The sequence below is a fragment of the Anabrus simplex genome, chromosome 4 (genome assembly GCF_040414725.1).
Source record: "Anabrus simplex isolate iqAnaSimp1 chromosome 4, ASM4041472v1, whole genome shotgun sequence".
Lineage (NCBI taxonomy): Eukaryota > Metazoa > Arthropoda > Insecta > Orthoptera > Tettigoniidae > Anabrus > Anabrus simplex.
The window spans coordinates 262,238,013-262,254,407 of NC_090268.1; the positions used below are offsets into that span (position 1 = coordinate 262,238,013).

At 38.4% G+C, this 16,395-nt stretch overlaps 1 protein-coding gene across 3 annotated transcripts in view; it reads left to right on the forward strand.

Moving 5' to 3' along the window:
• Mgtor (Megator) overlaps positions 1-16,395 on the forward strand; it is a 546,425-nt gene that overhangs the window by 513,228 nt on the left and 16,802 nt on the right. For all 3 annotated transcript variants that reach the window (XM_067145519.2, XM_067145521.2, XM_067145520.2), the window contains 2 exons: positions 664-849; positions 5,065-5,157. In XM_067145519.2, coding sequence (XP_067001620.2) covers positions 664-849; positions 5,065-5,157 — 279 coding nt within the window. The remainder of the gene's footprint in view (positions 1-663; positions 850-5,064; positions 5,158-16,395) is intronic.

Here is a 16,395-nt window from a genome sequence, read left to right on the forward strand (position 1 = left end):
GTATTCTTTCGAACAGGTGAAGGGTTTATAGACGACACATTCTTCTTAGTTTTCATCAGGGATCTGTAGGTTCCATTTCTATGATAGTAAAACGGCTCCCCATTTGCAAGGACCATGAGACGAGACGTTTTTGATCGTCTGAAAAAGTAGCGCTTGCAAGGTGGGAATTTAAAGTGCCATTGTTGAATAGGTTTCATGTGCTCTGTTGGAAAGCAAGCAATCTCTGATATAAAACTACGAATAAAGCACTAGTAGAAAGCATGCAGCTTTAGCATAATGGTAGCCATGTTGTATGTTGTTGTCACGTGCCGTAGAAGTCAGGTTCTGGTTGGTTGAAGCGTACTTTACTTGTTTTGCTTTTAAAACGCAGTGGACTTTATCCTTTTTGCATCTAACCTGAGTTTTTAAAGGGGAAATACTTAAAGATTTTATGGCTTTTGCCAGTATATTATTTCATGCTTCAGTAGACACATCTTTTACCGATATATTTCTACCAATATCTATTTTTTTTTGTAAAAAGTGGACTTAATCCGTTTTGCTTTTAGGTGACTCATATATACTTGATATATGCTGAAGAAATTTATGTTACTGAAATGCTATGAGAGAGTCACTAAAAAGGCTGTTGCCTTTTTACTATTTATTATAAAATGATTTCTGTTGTAGGCGATACAGCCTCGGCTGAGATGTCTGGAGAGGTTGGTCAAAGTGAAGGAGGACCTTCGGAATCCCTTGAAGAGCAGCAAGATGCTCAAGCTGAAGGGAGTAGTGCTCCCAGTAACATTCCAGCCATCACTGTGACTGAAGCTACAGAAGATCAAGGGGATGATATGCCACCTCCTGAATTGGCAGGTACGGTTGGATACAGAGATTCAACTATTTTTTGTCGGTATTAGTTATGGATGAAAGTATTAAATTTTAGAATGGATCATATTGTGTATACATATTGTTTTTAGCCTTATAATTGCCTTAATTAAGATGTTTTTAACTTTTATTCTAAAAATTTCTTTGAGAATTAATTGGCAGAATACTCGAGCTGGAAAAAACTTAATAGACAGGAAAGACAAATAACTGAAATGTGGATGCTATGGGCATGTGTTTTATTGGATTGAATTAATCTATTCCATATTCTAGAAACACATCGTTAGTGTGTTCCTCATTAACACGTTTCCCGCTTAGCACATTGTAAATTCAAAGTCCCGATTATTCTCATTGTATAAAAATGCCTCCCTTATCGCGTCATGAATTTTCTCTATTACCACTTAATACGATCACATTTTGTCTAGTCCTGAAATTGTTATTTGTCATCCCTTTTGAAAGAAACACAATTTCCAACTTGGGTAAGAGCCGTCACCACAGTTACGTGATTATGGGCAGAGAACTTGAATTCCTGAACTTCACAAGATAAGTTGCACATTTAGGGAGCAATTTGTTAGCCTTGGGAATGTTCAGTTTTGCTAGCCGATTAGCAGCGAGATTGCTGAATAACACTGTGAGCCCATTTGTGCTTGTATTTAGCATTCCATTCAAAAGTTAGAAATGTATTTTGTTTTGAGTGGTACAGGGAAGTGTAGCGAATATTTGTCGCATGATACGGTAGCCTATACTCGGATTAGGAACATAAATGTGTGAAATTGAATAGCGTGGTGTGTCTTGTGGTAGCCCAGTTATGGATACGGAAAAAGTCATGAAATTCCTTACTAATGAAGACAAAATTAAAATCTATCGGAAAGTGGACTGGTGACCACATCTTAAAGCCCACAGAGGGTGTAACCTCCAATATCACTATACTTGGTCTGTTATTAGACATTATAAATTTTCCAGCTAACTAATTCCTGGTTGCCAGTGTTTTGCCCCAGTGTGCTAAGTTGGGCTCATCAGTTGGTAAATAGCACACCTTCCAAGACACAAGGCTAATGCATACCGTGGAGTCCTCTGCGTTGTACTCACACCTTTGAGCTTCAGTTCTATCACTAGTTGGTCAAAGTTTATTCAAAATGGTGGCTAAAGTCATTCCTCCTGGTCGCCGGTGGCAGTCTAAACTAATAATAATGTTATTGGTTTTACGTCCCACTAACTGTTTTTCCGTTTTCGGAGACACACCAAGGTGCTGGAATTTTGTCCCACAGGAGTTCTTTTACATGTCAGTAAATCTACCAACATGAGGTCGACTGCAGTTTTCTTAAAGCACGAGTGAAGAAGAGTGCTCATTGGTAAGCAGCTGTGTTAATTATTAGCTGGAAGGAGCAACTGTAGCTTTTTGTATAGAGTCGAAAGGGAAATTTGGTTTAAAGTCTGTAACAATAGGAGATTTACGTATTAAGGAATGACTTTGAAGGAAAGGAGAGTTCAAAGAAAAACCGATGTGTGTAAATTTCAATTCTCAGAACAAAAACAAAGAGAAATGCTACCGACTGCTACAAGTGGAGTTCAAATAAATATTAGAACCAGCCTGTAGACTGCAGATTTATCTCTTCACATGAGATTAACAACATTCTAACCACTTTATATGTTATTATAAACCCCACTTGAAGTATTCAGAAATACTCTTCTTCGTCATGTCTCTAAAGATCAAACTGTTTAAGCTCTAATTTGAGTTCTTACGCCCTCATCTTTACAGGGCGCATTTTAATAAAATTTACTGTTTTCTCATAAAACCTTGTAGTTGTGACCACTTAACTATCAAGCATTTCCCTCACCCCTACAGCATAATTTGAGTGTGCGGCAGAAACATCTCATTACTAGCTTTAAAATGTATTTAAACTCCACTTGGAGTAATCAGCAACATTCTTCATCATTATTCTGACGTTTGAACTGTTTAGGATCCAAACTTTTCTCTAACGCCCTCAACCAACACAGGGCGCCGCTTTACAAGATTCAACGTAGCAATTTGCGTTCTTATAGAACTACCAATATGCAACTTGTTACCACATTTTTAGACAAGGACATTCAAGAAAGTGTATAAATTACGACTATTTGTTTGTAAGACTTTATCAAGGCTTTATTTTTAAAAATATCTTAACTACTGTCAACCCTCTCGCTCACCTTTCGAAGCATATTTCCTACATCATCTTCACATTCATTTGTAATGTATTTTTTTTAAAATCAACCTCAGTTAAGAACAATCAGGGTCCTGATTTATTATCTTTCAGATTGAGATTAAGGCTGAAGATGCCCTTAAATAAAGGGCGAAACATGTCCCTATAATTTCATTCACAGATTTTAATTCTTAATTAAAATCATTTTTTATGTATTGAATAGGTGGAATAAATAAACATTAATATTTCTTTGACTTTATTTTACAATTCAATACGGACCAAAATATGAGAATTATAACATGTAATGAGGACAGGTTTGTAATCATTTGTCCCAAACTCCTAACAGGTATAGCTAGATAGATATTGAAGGGGTGTTTGGCCTTGCCTATTACAGAGATGTGAACATTTAAATGAAAATACTGAATGTGTAGGAAAGAAGAATTTCACTGTTCAAGATGTGGGTGCTAATGAAAAGATGTGTAGAGCAAATGTGAAATACGAATGGAAATGGAAAAAGGAACTAAATGATGGCATTAGTGGGAGTTTTTGGTTAAATCATCATCATTTCCCTTTATCCAGCTGTAGCCGGGTAGGGGCAAATATGGTTCCTCTCCACTTTCTTCGATCTTTCCACCACTCCTCTTCCAACACTGTGTCCCAGTCCAGGTTTCTTTCTATAATGCTGCGTTGGATGGTATCCTTCCATCTCAATCGTGGTCGTCCACAGCCTCTCCTTCCTTGAATTTGCATTTCCATCACCTTTTTTGGCATTCTTTCGTCGCTCATTCGCTTTATGTGCCTAAACCATCTTCTCTATTCTATCATTCATTTTTTCCACTCCAATTTCTTCCCGGATTTTCTCATTCCTTATTTTGTCTCTTCTACTCTTCTGTATCATACTCCTCAAGAATTTCATTTCGGCTGCCTGTATTCGACTCTCATCCTTCTTTGTCATTGTCCAAGTTTCTGCTCCGTAAGTTGTCATGGGTACATAATACATCTTGTACATAGTATCCTTTGCTTCCATTGGCACATCTTTGTCCCATAACATATTTCTTACACTATGATAGAAACAACTCCAAGCTTGAATCCTTTTACTAATCTCAGCATCCAGTCGAGCATTCTCCATTAATTCACTCCCCAGGTATTTAAACGTTTCCACTACTTCCAGGGACTTGTCTGCAAGTCTAATCTGACCTTTCCCTTCTTTCTCCCCTCTAGTCATAACAAGAGTTTTACTCTTTTCTACACTTATTTTCAATCCACATTCTTCAGTCTTCCCATTCACCACATTCAACTGTTCTTGAACCTTCCTGTCGTCTTCTCCCCAAATCACAATATCATCTGCAAATAACATCATGTTCATTTCTCTTCCTCCATATGCTGCTTTTGCCATTCTCATGATGTCATCCATTACTATTGTAAACAGGATTGGTGATAGAACACTTCCCTGTCTCAGCCCACTAGTTATTTTGAACCAACTTGTCCTGCCAACTTGTGTTTGCACGCAACTACAACATTCCTTATACAATGCCATGATCATTTTTATTAATCCCTGTCCAATTCCTTTTTGCACCAGACTGTCCCAAACTTTCGTCCTAGGGACACTGTCATATGCCTTTTCAATATCAATGAATGTCATCGCCATATCATTCCCGTACTCCCAATGCTTTTCCATTAGTTGTCTCATAATGAAAATGGGCTCTATTGTTGACCTTCCACTTCTGAAACCAAACTGATTTTCCTGTATCTGCTTCTCAATCCTCAACCTTATTCAACTCAAATGACCCTTAAATGAGAAAAATGAACAAAAATGTGCATAAGAGAGAAAATGAAAAAATTCCTTATTGGATAAGTTGTAAAATATTCCATTTATCATAAAACAAGTACCTATGTTTCTGTGTTACCTGTAATTATTATCATTATCATCATCATTATTATTGTAGTCACTGCATTTGGTTAGAGCTGTAATAAACTGTATTGTACTACTCTGACTAGAACTTACTTATATCTTACTTCTTCTTTTTAGATGTAGATGATCAAGCTGAACAGGGAGACTCAGCAGGGGATCAGAGTATTGAGCAAGAAGATATGCTGGATGTTGCAGAAGAAGGTTCTGATGGTGAGATGGCATTTATATATTCAGTGCACTCTCAATAATTCGTGGTAATTTGTGCATGATATTCTACAAAGTATCAAAAGCTGCCAGTTACTCCACAGTTTTTCTATTGTCTGTTAAAAACAAAACCACTGACAAGTTGAAAAGTAATGTAATTATAACATTTTACATTACAGTATAACGAGAATTATTAATGGCAATAAATTTACTCGCTATAGTGGAATGTCATTATTTTCTGGAAAACTCTGAAAATAAACGTTTTTAAAAAAAAAGGCACAATAAAATAGGTATGAAACAGCAATCAGTTTGTTCAAAACTTTCCGTAGAAATTTTCCATACAGCTACTTACCCGTTAGTTATGGTATTTTTAATTCCGATGCTCTGTGACCGTGCATATTTAAGAGGCTCCTGTGACATGTTTCAATTTTCTTTCTTGAAACAGCATCACCTAACCTAACTTTACCATGCATGTATTATGAAAACACATTTCAAGCTGCCAATAGAGTAATGATAACTTTATCACTGTTAATTTGTGTGGGAATAGCTTTTCTGAAATAACTGACATTTCACAAACCACATGAGCAATAACTTACCTACTGTATTATTAGAATAATACCAGTGCTCTACTGCTGCGAGAATATGTGATACAATACGACTACAGCACACAGTCCTCGTAAAACATTATACTGTGTTCAGAAAAGCTAATGGATCACGAGCTAAAACAAATTCAGAAAAGAACGTCCAACTCTAAAATGCGAAAAGTAAATTATTACGAATAAAGGGGAATGAGGAAATAAATTTTTCACCAATAATGGGTGGGCAGGTAGCAGGTAGGGACCCTCTTCGGAGGCAGCCCTACCCAGGGAGTGGCGCCCCTGCCTATGTGAGTCCCAGAGCACACTGACCCGGTGTGTAATATCTGGTATGGGTCCCAGCTCAGGGTTACGAGTGAAGACCTCAACGGCATCTACGGCGGAGAAGGTGGACTTCGGTACGGCGGAGATGGCGGAAGGGGCATACCCATAGCGTCTGTACTCCAGAGGAGCGGCTACGAAAGGCGTCTGTCTCCATGTTAGGGGCGGCCTAATTTTGAACCTGGCAGTAGGTATAAAATGCCTTTGGGTGTGGCTAGCCCATCGTAACAATAGCCTATATGGACAAAGCAGATATGGTGCCTCGGAAAAGGTTAGGGCGTCCCCTGCTAAAAGCGACGCGCAGCTCTTCAGGTGCTGGGGGAACTGTGAAAAATGGGCAACCAGCACCAAACTACATCAAAATTGTAACAGTTAATGTACTGACACTGACGGGAAAGACAGAAGAACTGGTTGACTTCATGATAGAAAAAGATATAGCCATACTTGGACTGTGCGAGACCAAGAAGAGGGGTACAGGGGAGATCCCTCTGAGAGAAGGATACAGGCTGTATTACAGCGGAGGACCTGAAGCAAAAAATGGAGTGGCCATCATACTTAGAAGAGAAATCCAAGAATATCTGGAATATACAAAGTACGTCAGCGATAGGATGATGATGATGAGACTCCAGTTTGAAAATGGCGTGAAAGATCTATTTCAGTTCTATGCCCCACAAACTGGTTGCATAGATGAACATCTAGAGGACTTCTTAGAGGAAGTGGAGAGACAGATAGAAGATAAGGAAGTACTATTGATGGGAGATCTAAATGCACAAGTTGGAATGGAAAGGCAAGGAAAGGAAGATGTTGTAGTGCCCTTTGGATATGGAAATGTAAATCCAGAAGGCGAGTTGTTGGTAGATTTTTGCATCAGGAATCAAATGATTGTTGGAAACACCTGGTTTAGGAAGAAGACCAGTCAGAAGATTACAAGGTATGGTTGGGGAGACAGACGAACAAAGACCATGATTGATTATATAATCATAGAGAAAGAACACCGGAAGAACCTTGTAGATGTAACAGCCATGCCTGAAGAAGCCTTTGGTGGAGATCATAGAGTTGTGATAGGAAAATTGAAAGTTGGAAAGATTGAAAAACCCCAATTAAGAAGAGAGAAAAGAATTAAAGTATGGAAGTTGAAGGAGAAAAGCATACAAGAAGAATTTCAAAGGGAAATAATACCCTTGGTACCCAGGACAGAGGTGGGGAATGTTGAAGAGGAATGGAAAAGATTTAAGGAAGAACTGGTTGGATGTGCAGAAAAGGTGTGTGGTACAACATAAGGAAATGTGAAAGACAAAGAAACACACTGGTGGAATGATAGGGTAAAGATTAAAGTGAAGGAAAAGAAAATGGCATGGAAAGCATGGAAAACATCTAAGACTGAAGAAAGTAGAAGAAAATATGTGGAGGCAAAGAATTTGGCCAAGAAAGTAGTAGAGGAAGAAAAGAGGAAAAGCTGGGCCTTATTCACACAGACATTGAGAGATGATACGCAGGGCAGCAAGAAATTACTGTATGGTATCTTAAGAAACAAAAAGAGAGATCAAGTAAACACCAGATTTGTGAAGGATGAAGGTGGCATAATTTTAACAAAGCCAGAAGAAATAAGAAATAGATGGAGAGAGTATTTTCAGAAGCTGCTGAACATAAGAACGGATGACAGTCATTCAGTGGACGACCAGGAAAGGCAATTAGTTGACGAAGAAATGGATAAAGAAATTACAATGAATGAAATTGAAATGGCAGTAAGAAAGATGAAGAATGGAAAAACTGCTGGAATAGATGAAATTTCAGTGGAGATGATAAAGGCAGCTGGAGCTGTAGGCCTGCAGTGGACATATCGGGTTCTCAGGAATGTCTGGGAGAATAAGGAGGTCCCTGAGGATTGGCAAAAAGGAATAATCATCCCAATTTTCAAGAAAGGTGATAAGAAAGTTTTGAAGAACTACAGGGGAATTACTCTAATATCCCATGTTGCTAAGATAATGGAAAGGATACTGGAAAGTAGAATAAGGTTGAGGGTTGAGAACCAGATACAGGAAAATCAGTTTGGTTTCAGAAGTGGAAGGTCAACAATAGAACCCATTTTCATTATGAGACAACTAATGGAAAAGCATTGGGAGTACGGGAATGATATGGTGATGACATTCATTGATATTGAAAAGGCATATGACAGTGTCCCTAGGACGAAAGTTTGGGACAGTCTGGTGCAAAAAGGAATTGGACAGGGATTAATAAAAATGATCATGGCATTGTATAAGGAATGTTGTAGTTGCGTGCAAACACAAGTTGGCAGGACAAGTTGGTTCAAAATAACTAGTGGGCTGAGACAGGGAAGTGTTCTATCACCAATCCTGTTTACAATAGTAACGGATGACATCATGAGAATGGCAAAAGCAGCATATGGAGGAAGAGAAATGAACATGATGTTATTTGCAGATGATATTGTGATTTGGGGAGAAGACGACAGGAAGGTTCAAGAACAGTTGAATGTGGTGAATGGGAAGATTGAAGAATGTGGATTGAAAATAAGTGTAGAAAAGAGTAAAACTCTTGTTATGACTAGAGGGGAGAAAAAAGGGAAAGGTCAGATTAGACTTGCAGACAAGCCCCTGGAAGTAGTGGAAACGTTTAAATACCTGGGGAGTGAATTAATGGAGAATGCTCGACTGGATGCTGAGATTAGTAAAAGGATTCAAGCTTGGAGTTGTTTCTATCATAGTGTAAGAAATATGTTATGGGACAAAGATGTGCCAATGGAAGCAAAGGATACTATGTACAAGATGTATTACGTACCCATAACAACTTACGGAGCAGAAACTTGGACAATGACAAAGAAGGATGAGAGTCGAATACAGGCAGCCGAAATGAAATTCTTGAGGAGTATGATACAGAAGAGTAGAAGAGACAAAATAAGGAATGAGAAAATCCGGGAAGAAATTGGAGTGGAAAAAATGAATGATAGAATTGAGAAGAGCCGACTAAGATGGTTTAGGCACATAAAGCGAATGAGCAACGAAAGAATGCCAAAAAAGGTGATGGAAATGCAAATCGAAGGAAGGAGAGGCCGTGGACGACCACGATTGAGATGGAAGGATACCATCCAACGCAGCATTATAGAAAGAAACCTGGACTGGGACACAGTGTTGGAGGAGGAGTGGTGGAAAGACCGAAGAAAGTGGAGAGGAACCATATTTGCCCCTACCCGGCTACAGCTGGATAAAGGGAAATGATGATGATTATGAATGGGTGGTGGAGGAAGGCTACAAAGGGAACACCTCACTGATCTCAGTCACTGTTACCCTCCAACAGTGTAATACTGTCACTATCACCAGCTCCCAAAGAGATTATGAAACTTTCAGTAATATGCTAGACTGTTAAACATATATTGCACTAATAAATGTTAGTTAGAAATAACAATATGACTACATGGTGAATGTATGCAATAGAGTTGACAGTCAAGTTTCGAGATCGTACTCTGCCATTATATGAATGGCAGCTTGAGATTGGTCAGATGTCAGTGTTTCCGCACTTAACCAGTAGACAGCGCCAAAATTAGTCAGAATATCAGTTTAGTAGCTGTAATGTTTAGAGTCTGAAATCAGTGGTGCACACCTCCATATCTTGAGAAATCTCGCATTCTATTTAATTTTAGGACCTAATATTAAAATTAAAAGATCATTTACTTCAGTCTTTCTTCTTCTTTTTCTTCTTTTATGACCGCATAGGATCACTTTTAGTCCATCGTTCAGATCTCTTCGAAGGGATTGTTCGGGCTTTGCGGTCTTCCCAGTACTTCTTCAGGCGCTCCAATCTTTGTGCCCTTTCCTTGGTTGAAAATATGCGTGTTGTTGGTTTGTATCGTGGAAGGGTAAAGCACTTTCTCCGGAAACCTTCCTGAAGACTAGTCCATATCGCACTTTAAATCGAGCGATCCATCCATTCGATGCAGGAAAATTATCAATTTTCAATCTTGCCGCCATCTTCTTGGCTTTCTCCCGTAATATGGTTCCATCTATAGGGATATTGGAGGCCTTTGTTTGCTGGTACCAAGTGAAAAGGACATTCTCCAGTTGAGCGAATGTAGATTCTCTTCCGGTTTTTCTGCTTTTACTTGAACTGCCACATTTATCAATTTGCTCTCTTATCTCATTCTTCTTAGCAAAATGGAGTTTAAAGTTGAAGACGCCAATGCAAGACTTTTAGCAGTATCTACTCGTTTTTTGAACAGATTCGATTCAACTTCTATAATTTTCAGTCTTTCTTCCAGAGTTCTTACTTTTTTCACGGGACGTGAGATGTCATGAATAGCAATAATACACAGAAACTAAAATGAGAAAAACAATGTAATTATGAACAATAGATAACATTGTAATCACTGCACACAACAAAGACACAGCACAGGTCCACTCAGAATGAAACGACACAGCACAATGACGGCTTGGCGCTTCGAGCAGAAGCCTTGGTGCCAGGTGTGTGGTTGCGCGTAAATAATCTGCGCACTTCATTCCAGCCTACATGAGCCTTGCTCCAGCCGAGAAACTTTCTCAAGCCTAGAAACTCCTAATCGCTCGTAGCGCATACATTCTCGCGTAACGGATTGCCGCTGGTCCATGTCGCTTTAAATTCAAATGAATGTTTGCGTATATTTTTTCTCATAAACGATCAGTGCAGGAAAGTTGTGGCCGAGGACTAGTAATTATTTTATGATTGGTGCAAAAAAACAATAGTTCAAGGAATGATAGATGCGGGGAAATTTAACATTAGTTTATATGGAACATTTTCGGGACTAAATAAATTGAACGATGCATAGGGGGAAACGACAGTTCCGGGAACGATGCATCGAGGTTCTGCTGTATATCATTACTTCATATACATACATCCTAATTGTCCTATAATCTAATAAATATTAAGCTCTTTTTTATCTGTTAGTTCATGCTGAAGTAATGTAGATCCAGTACTGGATATAACAACAGGATACATCTTAAAAAACTTATTTCAGTATAACAAATTAATTTCAGAGGTCCCAAAAATTTTGTTATACTGGTATTTTACTGTATTGAAGAATAGATCAAACAGAGAGGATATTAAAGTAATTGGAAAAGACGATGGGAGGCCATTGTTAGGAATTTCATGGGCAGAAACAGAAAAGTATCTGAAATTGATGAAAGGAAGAAATTCACCCGGAGTTGGTGGATTGTCAGCAGGTATGATGAATGCAACAGTAGTACAGTGGCTATACCGAACACTAGGAGCAGTATGAAGGTAATAAAATACCAGAGGATGTAGGAAGTGTACAAACTATAGAGAGATTATCTTGCTGTCATGCTGCAGTAAGATAATGGAAAAGATCCTAGAGAAGGGACTAACCTGTAAGAGCAATAACAGAATAGAGATCACAGGCTGGTCTGGTTCACACATGATTTACAATTGTGGCACTTTTGCATGCACGCACACACATACATTCAGCATGGACGTCTGCATTTCCAATTAATTAAATAATATAAGTGATGATGGTTGTGTATTATGTTTATTCACAATAAATTAAGAACAAGCAAACTGGACACATTTGTATTGGGTCAGCATTGTCTGAGCTTGAGGAATAATGTTATCAAAACGGATTGTCTTTTCCTGCAAACTCTCCTGTCAAGTGACTTGCCTCCCTATGTCTGAGAGATGTGACATATTTGTATTTACGTGTGGGAAGGATAAGGAATACTCAAATTATATTGTTAATAATGAGCAAGAGTGTCATATGTTAGGTTTGTTTCATTTCTGATAAACTATGTAAGGTGAGCAACATTAATTTTGTGCAGATGTTTGTATAGAGAGTGTGATACTAAAGCCATTCCTCGCAGACTGCGTACTCCGGCTCTCAAACATGGTGAGACAGACTCTAGAGGAAAATTATTTTACAAAATGCAATGTGAATTACGCCAACATTAATGTGTAAAGTAATGTGGCATCACTTTCTGTTTCCAGATTATCATTAGTTTTTTATAATATATGGATCGTACATTTTTCAAGAAAACAATATCTGAGAACAATAAGTCGACTCTGTTTTCTATATGACGTAAGTGCATCTATAGCAACACTAGCTTGGCTGTGTGAAACTTTTGGGACTTCTGTTGCATCAGTCCCTCACCCGACATCATCTGGATCCTTATCTTTATCAATTCCGTATGATATCTTTCTCACTTCCAAGTCTTAAACCAGGGCCTCTCAGAGTGCATGCGTCCATGCACTGCACGGCGCAAGGTGCAGGAGACGACTTCACTAGGCTGACCAGAGTGCAAACCCTCACTCCACTTCCCCTTCATCTGTCTCACCCGTTCGGCCTGTCTTCGCCTTCTCCACCTTCCCTGCTGATTCTCCCCTCACTGTGAAATATTTCTATGCGGTGAGCGGTGACACTGTTGTATGGGACAATGTAACCAGTGTTGAAGCACTCTTTCCATTTGGTTTGAGCAGACAATTTATCTTCTCTAGCTCTTCTTTTCCTTTATCGTTGCAATGAATACATTTATGCCTGGAACAAGGGACCGGCTGACAGCAGTCAGAAATGGGCCTACTCGCACGCAATCTAGTTCTCGTACAAGTCAAAACAGGAAAAAAAATACCTTTCACATATTCATGTGGAACCAAACATAGAAATACTGTAATCTTAGCTGCTTCTCGATGCAGCTTAGGAAAATCTTCCTTCGACAAATTCTCGTAGAATTTGAGCAAAGCCTTTGTATTGGAAAATAGATCGTTTTGATTAACTTATCACATAATTTTTGTCCCACGGATGAAGCATTTGACTTTATCGTCATGACTGACGAAAAAAATACGGAAGTTCCCAGTTCGATTGAAATGGACTTTCGGAAGTCTTTGCTTTCTTCGAAACAGGTTGCTCGATTATTATGTTGTTGTCTTGCGCTCATCTATTACACAGATAAACAAGCCGTCTATCACCGAACGCTTCGTCGCTTTCAAGACACTGCACAAGCCGAGTTGAGCCGAGTCGTACCGATGTACTGTGCACGGAGTCCCTGCACCTCGATTTTGGGTGTTTGAGAGGCCCTGTCTTAAACCAAGATCGTCTTTATCAAATGACTACCCACTCAATTATGTCACTTGTGCATCTTGGCATTCGTCCTAGTTTTACAGTGATGTTGTCATTGTAGCAAGAATACCTTGTGTGTTCAAAATATCATCGTCGCTAAAGCCAGCCTTTTCTTGCACTTCACCTAGAATGATTTACACGTTCGTGCCAGTGTAGTAGCGTTAATTTTGTCCCATGACTTGTCGACTGTATGAAGCAAGGCATCCACCAAGTTAAATTCCTTCCAAAATTTTGGAATAACGATGTTTTTGTCAACCAATTTCTGTAAACGAGATGACGTGTAGTTATTCTTTAAAGCAGTAAAAATGCCATGGTCCACGGGTTGCAGAACAGAAGCTACCATATTTCCTCCCATATTAAAGCCCCCCTGGCTTTTCAAGACGAAGAAAATGAAAAGAAATAAAGTTTATATGTAGAACACACACACCCAAACTTGTGTGCCATATCACCCACAGCAATATACCCATATATTTCGAAGTTTGCAGCATTCTGGTAGTAAGTTTCCTGCAAGTAGGCTGGCTTTTGCACCACAGAGCAACTACTTTATTTCTCCGATTGTAACCTGATTTTTTTTTTTTTTTTTTTTTTTACTGTTTTCGTGGTTCAAATAATGCCCCATCTGCTTAGAATCAGTATTGTTAACATCACTGGTAAAATAGACTATACCCTTTATTGATTCTATGAGAAAATGTTTTGAAAAATAAAGCTATCTTTCAGTTTGCTCCAATGTGATTTTGTTTGAATAGAGCTGTAAAACATGGCACATGAAGTCGACATAAACAGGTTGTCTCAACATTGGATTCGCAATCCCCAGCTCAGAATGGGAATTTTCCACATTATTCTCTGTCCCAATGTATGCTATATTATAATAGTTTTTAGGTCTTTGTTTCAGGATTAAAATGGGGGGGGGGGGGGGGAGATCAAAGACCTTAAAAGCTGTTTCCTATCAGGACCCCTTTGTAGCTTGTCCTCACTTCAGACTGTACACTGATATGCAAGTTATTAAAAAAGGTAGAAGTCCGTTATAGAAAGAATTCATAACAGCAAAAAAAAATGTACTTCCTATAACGGATTGTAGTTATATCCAATTTTTCGTAAAATTTGGGGAAAACCCCATGCACATTAAAATCAGTATGAAATGGCAATCAGTTTGTTCAAAACTTACGTTTTTGCGGATGATACTCACACTACAGCTTACTTGTTTGTTATTTTCCTAATTCCGATATTACGTGAAAGTGTAACCGCACTCTATGTCTCATGAAAACATATTTCAAGTTCCAGTAGAGAAATTTATAACCTTCTCTCTTTAAATTTACATGATAATAGTCTTCCCGAAATTTAACCAGCCGCGAGAAAATATAAAACTAACCTCTGAAATCAAGATGCTCTTTGCCACATCTTGATGTGTAGCCCATTCTTACTTGACTGCAGTACTTAGCATTAAAATTAAGCAATCGTTCACTTCAGCCCTTATTTTCAACGAGTTAACAGCTGCTATCGACCACTAATTTAGAATTTATTACGAAAACGTGTTCTGCTCTTCCATTTCTGATTTTCTTTACGAAACGGTAGTCGATGGGCATTACTAGTCAACTCCGAAATCGCCTTCAGATGTTGTCGAGAGAGCTCGCTCATGGGCATAGTGAGGAAATGATACCGAAAATGATCGATTGCATGCAATATAATCACTGGATGCATAAATATCAGTAATGGAAATAATCGTGCATGCTTAATCGCTCGTAATATCAGATGTGTCAGTCATAGGACTCTCACTGTAACCGAAGGATAATACACAGTTTAAGGTCAATCAATCAATACTGATCTGCATTTAGGGCAGTCGCCCAGGTGGCAGATTCCCTATCTTGTTATCCTAGCCATTTCTTAAATGATTTCAAAGAAATTGGAAATTTATTGAACATTTCCCTTGGTAAGTTATTCCAATCCCTAACTCCCCGTCCTATAAATGAATATTTGCCCCAATTTGTCCTCTTGAATTCCAACTTTATCTTCATAATGTGATCTTTTCTACTTTTTTAAAGACGCCACTCAAACTTATTTGTCTACTAATGTCATTCCACGCCATCTCTCCGCTGACAGCTTGGAACATACCACTTATTACATGTTACAAATCTCATGTTATGGTCCGTATTGAAATGTACTTAAAGTCAAATAATAATACTAGATTATAAATTCCCACACTAATTAAAACTGAGAGGACTTTTCCTGTTTGTGAAACTCTCAACCTTACTTTTAACCCCGTTTATCAACATACCATTGCCTGCTGTCCATCTCACAACATTTTTGAGGTCACGTTGCAGTTGCTCACAATATTGTAACTTATTTATTACTCTATACAGAATAACATCATCTGCAAAAAGCCTTACCTCTGATTCCACTTCTTTACTCATATCATTTATATATGTAAGAAAACATAAAGGTCCAATAATACTGCCCTGAGGAATTCCCCTCTTTAATTATTACAGGGTCAGATAAAGCTTTGTCTACTCTAATTCTCTGAGATCTATTTTCTAGAAATGTAGCTACCCATTCAGGAATAATATAGGAATTTTGAAGGGGCAGACATAAACTGTCGTTATATCGGGGTCCTTGTTATAAGCTGTACTCGCTATAGCGGACTTCTACTGTATCATACTGTCTTTGACAGAACCTGGCCATTTAGTAACTACATCCCTGATTTGGAGGTTAGAATCATGAATCACTTGAACGTTAATAGAAAAAGTGTTCTTTCTGATTGTGGCATATTTCCGCTCTGTTGCATCCAGGTGATCAGATTCGTGCAAGTGTACTTCTATTGCACCTATAACACCAGCAGAATGGCATATATATCATTGAAGTCATCTTCTACTGGAGAAACTCTGCTAACTGAAGTATTTGAAATTCTAGCATGGTCTCTAAACATAACTTGAAAAATAAGAATGTAATCACTGCATTTCTTATTCTTTTGTATTGAATAGGTTGAACCTCTTTATTTATTATTTCAATTTTAACTGTGATACTTTTCAATACGGAACAATGAAATTTTTATCTATAAATTTGAGTACCAGTATAGTGCAGAGAGAACGACATACGTGCGCGTACCGTATTTGTAGCTTATAACAAAGAGAATGAGTGTTGTGGAGTGTTGTAACTATAATCCTACTTCATGAGAAGCACGTCGTTTAGGCTATCTGTTGGCATGGAAACAGCACGGAAGTTGCC